Here is a 12,305-nt window from a genome sequence, read left to right as displayed (position 1 = left end):
GTCCTCATGAACCGACGCTTTGACATTAGTCGCGTCACTTCCTGACTCCTGGTCTTGCCCTCAAAGACCTTCCCTTCATGGGCAGAACTCCTCTACAGTAAGTATCCAGCAGGTGGCGTTATTCCAATCGTTACATGAGAAATAAGGGCTTGACAGGCTATTGCTCATCCGTCAGCGTCAGAAACTCCATGTGGGGCTAAATATTTGTCCAGTGTGTCTGGGCATTTGCCTGCATGGGGCTACTTTTTGCCCTCTAGGAGAGAGCCAGACAACAGTCAATAGCAACACAGCAGCAGTATTCACAGTAGCTGACATTTCTCTGGCACGATGAGGCTTACAGAGTTCTTCATATACACAGTCTCATTTCAGGCTGATCACAGGCCTGCCGGGTGACCCCCATGTTACAGGTGAAGAAACTGGGGCTTTAAGAACGTAAGTGACTTCCTCAGGGTGATACAGCTCATAACTTTGGATGCAGGGTTCAATACAGCATCCTTTGACAGCTTTGAATTGCACTTCCTTTGTAGGTAGTGTTACTAGTGTTTATTCGTATCACGCCATATCTCATTCCCTTATCAAATATTTGAGTGCCCTTTATAGGCAGGCATAGGTGTAGGAGATGCTGAAGTTTATACTTCTTTCTATTTCCCACACCTATGCCTATAGCAGGGACTCAAATATTTGATAAAAGAATGAGATACGGTGTTATGCGTTTTATAGGCTTGTTTTGGGGAATGAGCCATTTATTCTATGCAGAGGACAGCAAGGAAAGTGGCCGAGCTGTGGTAGAAGATATGGATGGGAAATAGAGGGAACTAGTATTAAGTATTAAGAAGGTTGGGTTGTACATCATCTGATGGAGCTCCAGAATGGCAGACCCAAGAGCTTTCTCTTAGAGTATCAGTGAAAGGACAGCTAGGTGGCACAGTGGATAGAGCATTGGGCCTGGAGTCAGGAGGACCTGAGTTCAATCCAGCCTCACATTTACTAGCTGTGTGGTTCTGGGCAGGTCACTTGATCCTGTTTGCCTCAGTTTAAAAAAAACAAAAAGACTATCAGTGAAGACTTCATGACAGACCCATTCCTTGGTCCCTACTTGTTGGGACTTTAGTGTATGCATGTTCTGAGATGGTTCTGAATATATATGTTTTGGGTTTTTTTTGTTTTTGTTTTTGTTTTGCACAGGGCAAAGAGGGTTATGTGACTTGCCCAGGGTCATACAGCTAGTGTCAGGTGTCTGAAGCCAGATTTCAACTCAGGTCCTCCTGAATCCAGGGCCAGTGTTTTATCCACTGCACCACCTAGCTGCCCCCGATGGACACTTTTTAAAAAGTGTTAGGATGCCCAGGTTAGGAACCATTGAATAGGGGCATAAAATTTAAAGGACCGAGATAGTGAGAAGAGGAAAGGGCTAGGTATATCAATATCTCCCACAGGTTTGTCCAGCCCTGGCACTGATTTAACTTTTAGTGTTTCTGTTGATGATTTCTTTTTTTTTTTTTTTTTTCCGGGCGATGGGGGTTAAGTGACTTGCCCAGGGTCACATAGCTAGTAAGTGTCAAGTGTCTGAGGCCGGATTTGAACTCAGGAACTCCTGAATCCAGGGCCGGTGCTTTATCCACTGCGCCACCTAGCTGCCCCCTGTTGATGATTTCTTAAGGAGAGTTGGTGAGGGCTATCTGTGGAGAAAAGCACAGCCAGGATCCCACTGCCTGTGTGGCACTGATTTGCTACAGCCACCACAGTATCACAGATATTGGAAAATAGTATTAATTAAATACCTTAAGTTATTTAATGACAGACCCCTGGTAGCTATCAGCAGAATTCATTCTGTTAACTCCTGACTCTTTTAGTGGATCTTCTAGGACTTTAGGCTGTTGATTGCCCAGAAGATGGTTTAGGTTCATTTCCTGAAGTCGATAGGACAGCCAGGTGGCACTGTGGATAGAGTGCTGGGCCTGGCATCCCGAAGACTCATTTTCCTGGGTTCAAATCCCAGCCCCAGACACTTCATCCTCTGATGTGCTGACTAGGAATCTAGGACCTGAGACCACAGCCCATTTTTCATCCCTACTTGGAAGTCGCAGAAGAATGAATCAAGTAAAAAGAATTTTTAAGCACTTATTCTGTGCCTGCCAACTTTCTAAACACTGGGGATAGACATACGAAAAGCAAACCAGTACTTGCTCTCAAAGAGGAAGACCATGTCTAACAGGGAGCAGTGCCTGTGAAGAGGAGGAACTTAGGGAAATTCACTAACTTGTTCTTTTCAGGAATGGGGGCAGAGGGGATAAAGTGCTGAGCTTGGGGTGCATGAAGGCCTGGGTTCAAAAGTGAGCCATGTGACCTTGGTTAAGCTAAGCTACTTTGTCTTTTTTTTTTTTTTTAAGTGAGGCAACTGGGGTCAAGTGACTTGCCCAGGGTCACACAGCTAGTAAGTGTTAAGTGTCTGAGGACAGATTTGAACTCAGGTACTCCTGACTCCAGGGCTGGTGCTCTATCCATTGCACTACCTAGCTGCCCCTAAACTACTTGATCTTGATGAGGACAGTTCCATAGGACCCAGGGATGCTCAAGTCCAACTTGCTTGTTTCACAAATGAGGAAATAGGGGGCTCAAAGAAGTCATGACTTTTTAAAGATTGAGCAGCTTATTAGTGTCTGAGGCAATATCCTAGTCGTCTTCTTACTTGTCTGTTCTTTTGGTGGATCTTCATCCAGGCCACTCTGGTGAACCAAGGGTGTTCCTACAGGTCTTGTCCTAGGCTCTCTTCTGTTGTCCCCCTATACTATTATTTCACTTGGTGATCTCATTGGCTCTCATGGATTCCATTGATCATCTCTGTGTGATCACTCTCAGATCTACTTTTCCAACCTGGATCTTCCAGACTCACATCTCAAACTGGATGTTCCATAGACCTCTAAAACTCAACATGTCTCACTGTAAATCACAGATTTAGAACTGGAAGGCACATTAGAATTCGCCTAGTGTGAGTGATACCTCACAAGGTAAGTGACTTGCCCAAGTTCTCATAAATATTTTAGGAAAATATCTAAGATTTAAACTTAGGTTCTCTAATTGTAAACCCAGTGTTATTTCCACTTCACTACTCTGCCTCTGTACTGATGACATTTTCCCCTGTTCCTAACCTTGCAGTTTTAAAAAAAATAGAGCTCTTTGTTTTAATTTGATATTGATAGTTGGATTATATGGTTGTGTTAAAAATTGAGGTGAAATCTGAAGTCACTTACCATTATCATCATGACCACCACCATCATTCACATTTATATATCGCTTTAGCACCTACAGAGTACTTTCCTTATGATCTTGTGAAGAAAAGTATTGTTCTACCTGGCATTGAGATAAGGTTTTAACATTCAAAGACTTGTCAACTTTTCCACTACCTGTAACAAAAAATGCATTTCACTGATGTCTTTTGTCTTTATATAGTAGACACTGAGGGAAGGGCCACTCTTCTTCCCCTTGAAACTTCCCATATAACAAATAAAAACAAACAAAAACGGTAAAGTTGCTTTATCTATTTTATAGAGGAATAAACTGATGTTCAGAGAAGTAGCTTGTAAGAAAAGAAGATCGTGTCAAAAGAGCACTAGTCTGGAATTTTGAGTATAACATTATTCTAGCTCTGGATCCTAAATTCAGGTTCACTAATTCTCTATGTGGCATTAAGCAAGTTATTTTGTTTCCCTGCGCCTTAGTCTCTTAATGTGTAAAATAAGACAGCTTGAAGGTTCCTTCCAGCCCTAAAGCAGGTTAATTAGGGTTGAGTTCATGTTTATACAAAGGATTCTTTGGTTCACGTTAGGATTCATCAACTAAGTTCTCCTTTTAAACAGTAAATTTCCCTAGAGCACTTAAAGAACAATTGAATCAGGCACCTTTTCATCAATGCCTGTTGAGTGAAGCAGGACATACACCTGTCCTAGGTACTTACATTTTCCTACTAGCAGTGTTGTATTCACAGTGTTAAAGCCTCACACCTGTCCTTCCTTTCACATACACCCCACCTCCCTTAGGGGATCTGATAGAGTAACTTTTCCAGGTTTTCTTATACTGGTATGAAATTCGTGAGTCTAATGGAAGATCTTATAGCTTCCACTTTATCCCCAGTCTCATGAAGATACCTGGAACTATTTGTTCTTCCTTGCTGTGTCTGGCTACCTCTCACCGGTCAACTGACTTCATTCTAGATTCTCCCTGGACACGGACACTCCCATCAGTCCCATAACTGGCCCAGTTAACCAGGTTTCCTCTACACTCCTGTGTAATTTAAGATTCTAAATGTGGATTCTAATCTGTTCCCCCAGTTTGAGGGGAAACTGACTAAAATCACTGATAAAACGAGTTTAGGTTTTTAAGGGTTTATTGAAAAATAGAAAGAAAAAGATTGAGAACAGAATTCCAACAGCCTGGCATTCCTATCTTTCTTCAAATTTCCTGTGAAGTCCTCTGCCGCCACCACCACCAAGTCAGGAACCTAAAAAAAACCCGAGAGCTCTCCGCGCAGGCTCTTTCCTCCTTCCTGTCTCCTCCCAGAAAATAGGAGGCTCCTCAAGTTGATTGGCTGGTAGCCTTGATAGACAGCACCCATGAGCAAACATCACTTCCTGACGCCAAGGAAAAGTCACATGGCCTTGCCCTCTGAGGCATTTTCCTCATGGCGGAGCTTTCCCACAGCAAGTCTCCAGTAGGTGGCATCATTCCAATCACTCCTCACCTGAGCTAAGGAAACTGTGCCTCCTTGGCCTGCATTGATAGAAGTGATTTCAGAGGTTATCTAGACCATCCCTCACTTCTTAGAAGAAAAAAAATGAGAGGCAGGAAAGTTAAATGATTGGCCTAGGGAACATTAAGTAATAGGGGTTGCAGGCCACAGAGCCGCTTTATTGTGCTGTCTGGATATACTCTGCCCTTTTCTGGGCTTTCTCTGTTTTGGTCCTTTGCCCTGGGCTGGGTCAGAACTGACTCTATGCGTCTTAGAACTCAAGTGTCTTCTGCTTTCACCCTAAGGAGATAAGAATCACCTAGTCATGTAATAAGAGAGGCTCTGTTTCTGAATTAGTATTGTTGGATGCTTCTGAAGTATTTCCTGCATTAAAGAAACCCTTTTCCTTTTTATTTTATTTTCCCCTTTCCCTAACCTAAGCCATACCATTTCCCAGCTGTCTTGTGAATTTGGGCATGTTAAGTATTTGCTCATGTTTAAAAGCCCTCAGAATGACTGTCCTCTTCCAACTCTCCTGGTCTGGGGAGGAGAGGATCAGGCTTTTTAACCAAGCTCTAACACTTCTCCCATTTAGCTATCCAGTTGACTATCTCCATCTTTGGTAGTGGTTGGGGCAAGCTGTCAATTTTAAATATTGACCAAATATACTAAAAAGGTTGTTTCTTCCAGTGGGTGAGGAGTGTGCATGAATGTTTTGTATATAATTTATATGCATTGCAGCTTTGTCCCTTATGATCAGTATTTGCTAAAGATTAGTTTAGATTCTATTATTTTAGATTTAACTTTTAGATTAGATTTAGATTATTTTAGATTTAACTGACAATCCATGTGTTGTTGCTGGAATCCATGTTTAGTGCTAGAAATAGTGGGGTAGTTTTATCCTACATAGGTGGTTTGCTGTTGTACGAGGGATATTTGTGCCTCTTGTAGTCAGTCAGACTCAACATTTTTCTGATGCTATACAGGAAACTAAGTTGTTGAATCATTTCATCCTTCTTATAGAACAAAATGAATGTGTTGGTTAGCTCACCTTGTTCTTACCAAATGAAATATCTGGTCCTTTGGAATTATTAGGATAAGTCTATACAAGAAACATGAAAGAAAAGGTTATTCTCAATTCTGCAGCTCCCCCTCCCAACTACAAAAAAATAGAGAATTAAAGATAAATATGAATTTAAATAAAGTTACTCTTTTGGGGATAGACATACACTTTTCTGAAGTTAAAAGCAAACAGAACTATTTTGAGAATTACTGTACATTTTCTCCCCGTTCATCTTCACTTTGATATGGCCACAAAAAATATTTCTTTGAACACCTCTTGGCTTGTGTTGGAAGATAGTTGAGAAAGTCCTTCACCCTAGGACATTTTAGGAGTTTAATATCCTTGTTACATATCAAGAGCATTCCTTTATAGATTGTCATAACTGAGAACACAATAGCCTTCTTATATAGCTCCTGGATAGTCATGTACTTGATATGAGAAAAGATGTGGTGAGAACCAATAGCAAGTTATAGTGTTAACTTGTTAATTGTAGACAATTAAATAAAAATCAGAAAAATGTCACGTCTACAAGCCTGTGTTACAGAGGAGGCATACAAGTAGAGTTGGTAGTCAAGACTCCCATTTGTAGAGTCAACACTCTTAAATGATGATCACGTGTTTTTGAAGAAAGCCAACACCTTTTAGCTCCTCCAAACAGATCTGTTTAATAAGATCGTCCGTGTTATACAATCATTATTTACATCCTGTGTTCACAAATGATTATTTTTCTTTGTTATCAAAATAGTTGGTCTCTTAAAAAACAATTTTTTTACATACCCCACCTGATTTTTATGTGATTGATCTTAGTTGGAAATATGAGCAGTCTTTTAAAATTTTTAATCCTGGTTTTAAGATATTGTTCAGGGACAATATGATCAAAATACAAAGAATCAGATTTCAAGCCTGAGTAGGAAAATTAAATTGTGATTCAACATTAACTGCAGACATTCTTGCTTTAAAATAGCCACAGAATAGTGAGGTAGTGAATACAAAAAGGAATCACCATTGCCTAGTGCTTAGTCATAGCTTATGACTTCATTATAACAGGTTTCCCCCCCCAATTTGACTTGACCGCCAAGAGAGACTGCTCAGTATGAGAACATAATGGCTTTTGTATTTTGCTGGATTATTTGGGGACCGCCTGCGGCTTCATTATTGGAGTGGCTAAACAGAACTGATCAACTTGTACTGCAAATGAGATAAGGAGCAATTGGAACATTATTAATCACTGGCGGGTGGAGAAGAATAGACAGATTTGCAATCAGCAAGACTCTAGACGGTAGCAATTTAGCGCCCTTTTAAGAACGTGGCTATTTTAGGTGCGGCTTTTTGTGCCATCTAGTGGCCGTAAAATTTGTGTCTGCTGAGATAAACTAAATGTAGAACAACTTTCCTGGTATTAGAATTACTATTTGTGAGGGGGTTCCAAAAATTGCACCATATTAAAGCAGAGCTTTAAGAGATGCGCGTGTGTTGTTTAGGCGTTAGCAGTACTGCCCTCACTAGACGTTCATTGGACAGTAACGCAACCCCAAGAAAAGGATGGTTGGCGGGTAGCTTCTCTTGTCCTCAAGTGAGGAATAGGAAACACCAAGTTACCTTGTGGTGACTAACTCGTTGTGTAAGTCCCTGCTGGGAAATCACGAAGGAAGCATTTGTCGACAAAGTAATAAATCGAAACAGCGATCCCCCTTAAGTTAGTCGTTTTTTCAAGCTTTCTCTGGGCTCTACCTGTGCAAATGATCTTTCTACCCACAAGGCACCGCGCCTTTTGGTTGCTGCTATTTGCATACGCGGCCTATTCAATTACAAACGGGGAAGGGAACCGTGTTGGAAAATAGTTTTCTTTTTCTTGCCTGTTCTTCCTTCCTCCCTCCCATCCCCTCCCGTTTTCTTCTCCGGCTTTACGTTCCTATTGAGGTTGAGCCCATTTTGTGCTCCAGCGGGAGAGTGGCGCGAGCTCCATTCGTTGCCACGGGCAGTGCCGGGAGAGTCACTCTTGCTTTTCGCCTGCACTGTCAGACGGGGAGAACCCGCGTTTCCGTGAGCGCCGGAGCCCCCGCGGCCACTGTTCGGACAGGATCCTGATGTGCCCTCTGGTTTTTTTTTTTTTTTTTTGTCTTGCAGGTCGCACTTCTGGGGATGGACATCCTGTCAGCCTTGGTATCCCGGCTGCAAGATCGGTTTAAAGCACAAATCGGCACAGGTGAGGCTCCCTGGGGTCCGCCCCCGCGCTCTGCCCCGCCTCTTCCTGTCTCCCGCACGTTGCCCTCTGCACCCCCTGCCCCGCGCAGCCCCGCCTCTCCCTTCCCTCCCTGCCTTGCGCGAGCGCCCTCTACTGGCCGCACCATTTCCCTGCCCTTCTTCCGGAGCAGCTCCGCCTCCGAGCTGGGCAGCCCCTTGCTAAATAAAGGCTAGCTTATGGAGAAAGCAAAGCACATGTCAAGCATCTTGGAATGCCAACCACTATTTCCTATGCTTTGTGGTTAGTTAGCCACTAGGAATCATGGGGGGGGGGGTGGTGAGGGATCCTCTAGCAATACCTCCAATCCTAGAGATCATTGCCGAGTTTAAAGGGGAATAATCAAAGTATAAAAGCAGTTACTGTCATTTATGTTTGATTTGTACATCGACTTTCAGGGGATTTTAAAGGCCATCTCTTTTGAATTCACGGGCGGGAATAAAACTTTTATACAGCATCCCTTCTAGTCTGTACAGAGTATTTATCCGATGTCTTCTACTTGCAAGGCTCTGTGTTCATCTCCCCCGAAGGCGAAGGTTAAAGGAAAATGGGCCCTGGCCCTCACGGAGCCAAGATGGTGGGAAGGGAAGGGAAGGGAGAGGGGAATACAACATGCAGAGGATACGTGTTCAGTGTCATTTGAGCAGATAGTGAATGAAAATGAAACTATTGACAAGATTAAAATGGCTCATGAAAAATTTACTGCAACAAAGCACCAGAAACATTATGAGGAACATAGTGAAAGGGGGTCTAGAGGCCAATCTAGTCCAGCTTCGTTTTTTTACAGTGAAAGTCACTGAAACCTGCAGAAGTGAAAGGATTTGGCCAAGGTCATGAAACCAGCATGTGGAATCCAAGCCTAGGTCTTTCTGAGTACCAGGGCAACTTTCTCTTCACTGCAATTCTGGGACTTGAATCTAAATCCTCCAACCCAATAGTTTTTGGGATGCCTTCTCAAAGTTATTTTCCACCGACCTTGGAAAATAGGATGATTCTCCTTAATACAATCTTGATTTATGTGTGTGTGTGTGTGTGGGGGGATGATTACATGTATATATTTGCTTTGACTTGCCCAGGGTCACAGAGATAGTAAGTGTCAGAGGTGAGATTTTTAACTCAGGTCTTCCCAACTTCAGGGCAGGTGCTCTATCCACGCAACCCCTATAGAATATAAACTTTTTGAGGGTAGGTATTGTTTTTGTTTTGTTTTTCTATCCTGAAAACCTTACCTATAGTAGGGGCTTAATAGAGATTTGTTCTTGAATTTTATTCAGTACTACTGCTAGAATAATCTTGTTTATGCCTGGATTTATAGGATCATTTCAGGCCATTGTCCAAATGTCCTGGTTCCCTGTTGCCTGTCAAATAAAATTCAAATTTTGTTTTGCCTGGCAATTTAGATCTTCCCTCTCCCCCACCTCCCTTTCCCTTATTAGATCTAATGCCTTATACCATGCTACTCCCTCCCTCCTATATTTTAAGCTCCATACAGTAAAATGTCTCTATGTCACCAAAGAATGTTCAGTGTGTTTTTTTGCCTCTTTTTTACCCAATTATCTGTGTAATGTATAAACCTCTTCACTTTTTGGATTTCTTGTTTATTTAAGGGCCAACTTAGGGGAAGTCCATTCTGAGTCTCTGACTCATAATTGGCCTCCCCTTTTCTCCCCTAACATCTTTGTACTTAGAATCCAACTATTATGCAATTGTTAGCTCATCTTTTACTTCTCTTTGTATAATGAGGCAGCATGAGGTAGTGAAAGAGTCGTGGGGTCAGGGGTTCTGAGTTTGAATCTTCCCCCTTGCCCAAGTTATCTTCTCTGAGACAGTTTCCTTATCTATGAAATGAGGTACTGGGACTGAACTTGTGATATCATTGATGTCAGGAGTTCCTTTCTTCATCTGCATCTCTAACTTATACTGTTAGAGTTGCTGGGAGCCCTAACAGTTAAGTGAGATGTCTAGAGCCACACAGATAGTTGTATGCTAGGGATAGGACTTCTTGGTCCATAGGACAGTTCTTACCCATTGTTTCACTCTACCTTGCTGTGCAGAATAATTTTGCATTACCCACCTCTCACCATTGTTGTCAGGAAAGGGCTTTTTAAACATTTTTAAAGTTAATACTAGTGACAGCTGGCACTGGAATTTTAAGTTTTTCAAGAAGGAGTGGTGGTGGTGTGTGAGAAACACTTCTCATTTGATCTTCCCAGCACTAGTTCTTCCAATGTGAATTATTTTTATCTTCAACCTCATCTAGTCTAGGACAATGTGCTTTCTGCAGGGAACAGGTGTTTAAAATTCAGTGAGTTTAATTGGTGACCACAGCCTATAAAGCATCTTTTGATTGGATTGATTTTCATTTTGCTTTTAGTGCTACCCAGTCTAATTGACAGGTTGGGCGATGCTAAAGATTCAGTGAGAGAGCAAGACCAGACCCTGCTGCTGAAGATGATGGAACAAGCTGCCAGCCCTCAGGTAGGATTAGGCCCAGCTTCCTCACTGCTCACCAGCTGGCTCGTGTGAGCTGATAAAAAAAGCATACTTGTCATTTTGAAATTCCAGAGAGCAAGAAATACATTTGTTAGACTATTGCTTTGCCATCCACTCGTTGTTTCCCATCATAGTCAAGGTATCTTAAGCAATATTAGTGAAGTATAACGTATACCGTTTGAATACTTAATAGAATTAACATCCATGTCGACTACTCTTTGTGTGAAGCTTTTCAAATCTCTAGTGAATCTATACAACTATGGGAAAATGTAGCAGGGTTTTTGCTCAATGTTGTGAGGGAATTAAGAGAATTAAATGAATTTACCTGAGCCCAGAAAATAAATTGTTACCAACAAAGTGACCCATTCTCCTGTTTGATGTTTGCTCAGTATGTCTTTTGACCTGTAGATGAAGAAAAAAAATTAATGTCTAATTCCCTCTGGTTCTTTCCAACTTTCCATGTCTTTTGCAGTATGTATGGGACAGAATGTTAGGAGGGTTCAAACACAAGAATTTCCGCACCAGGGAAGGTGTTTGTCTCTGCCTTATTGCAACACTGAATGCGTAAGTTTGGGTCCAGTTCATACTTTTCTTTGTAGAACGTGGTGAGCTTTCAAGAAATGCATTCATTCAATAAGTGTATGCAAAAGCTCTGTGATTGATGCTGTAATCCCTATAAACTCGTAAAAATGATTATAAAATGGAGTCCTTTGCCTCCCTGAAATTAATTATGGTAGAGAGATGTTTTTATAAAAAGGGAAGCACTTAAGTAACACGTATATTAAGTGCTATATTGAATCTTATGAAAGCAGCTATGTGCTATCAGGGAAAGTCCCAGAGACTTTATGGATAATCATGGGGGCTGGAGCTGTGTTTTAAAGGATGTGTGTCAGTGTAGACTGAGAGAAAAGGGGGTGATATTTTTTCCACCCATGCTAATGTTTGCTTTTATTTTCAGCTCTGGAGCCCATACTTTAACACTAAGTAAGATTGTGCCACATATATGTAATTTACTTGGAGATCCAAATGGCCAGGTAAGTTTAACATGCAGAAACATCGGGGGAAAACTTGTCTATCTTAAAAAGTTTACATAATTTTGGTATCCTGACTATACTCTTTAGGCTTTATTTGAATTCTCTTGCTTGTCCACGCAGTATCGATAGTTTGTCAGCAGCATTTAGGAGGTGCTCTGTGTAATTGTACTGTGTATAGCTGCTGTGTTCTCTGGGGTTCCAGAGGGGTGAGGACCACAGTCCTTGGTGGAATTTCATCCAGCCTGCAGAACAATAACATTGCTCTGCCCACAGATTCTCTATTCCATAGAAAAATTGCTTTCGTGCAGGGTTGATTATTTCTCTTAGCGTATTGCCTCTGAACATTTAAGGACAAAAAGAGTGAACTGTATCTCCCAACAAGTTTGTGAAGCCTGCAGCCCAATTAAACCAGTGTGACATTGTGTTTCCCTGGAGTAATGTCTTAGTACGATTTCTCTGTCTCAGCTTTTCTTTCTATGCTATTGGCTAGCCCTGTTTTATCTCTTTCTCTTACCTTTTCTCTCCATTGATGTTTGGCCAGTCAGTCAAACTTTTGGGGCCTCAGCATCCTCATCTGTAACCCCAAGGGGGCTGGAATAGCTGGCCTCTGAGGCCAGCTCATTCTAACTCTTGAATCCTGTGGCTAGCTGATCTCCAAGGGCCTTTCCAGTTCTGTATCTATGATCCTGCAGTCTTTTCCTTTTCTATCACTTCTGCGCCCCCCCCCCCCCCCCCCGGCCCTTTCCA

General features: G+C 42.0%; 1 protein-coding gene and 1 non-coding gene across 2 annotated transcripts in view; one reads left to right on the top strand and one right to left on the bottom strand.

Annotated features, from left to right (window-relative positions):
* The window catches only part of CLASP1 (cytoplasmic linker associated protein 1), a 336,648-nt gene that overhangs the window by 104,907 nt on the left and 219,436 nt on the right, over nt 1-12,305 (top strand). Inside the window, 4 exon segments of the mRNA XM_043996430.1 lie at nt 7,917-7,995; nt 10,406-10,509; nt 10,997-11,088; nt 11,483-11,558. Coding sequence (XP_043852365.1) covers nt 7,917-7,995; nt 10,406-10,509; nt 10,997-11,088; nt 11,483-11,558 — 351 coding nt within the window.
* LOC122752410 lies at nt 7,211-7,336 on the bottom strand. The gene has a single exon (XR_006356155.1). It is a non-coding gene; the product is annotated as a U4atac minor spliceosomal RNA (small nuclear RNA).

Source organism: Dromiciops gliroides, chromosome 3, assembly GCF_019393635.1.
Source record: "Dromiciops gliroides isolate mDroGli1 chromosome 3, mDroGli1.pri, whole genome shotgun sequence".
Taxonomy (NCBI): Eukaryota; Metazoa; Chordata; class Mammalia; order Microbiotheria; family Microbiotheriidae; genus Dromiciops; species Dromiciops gliroides.
Note: the sequence above shows the minus strand (reverse complement) of the source record. Positions and strands in the feature narration are given on the sequence as shown.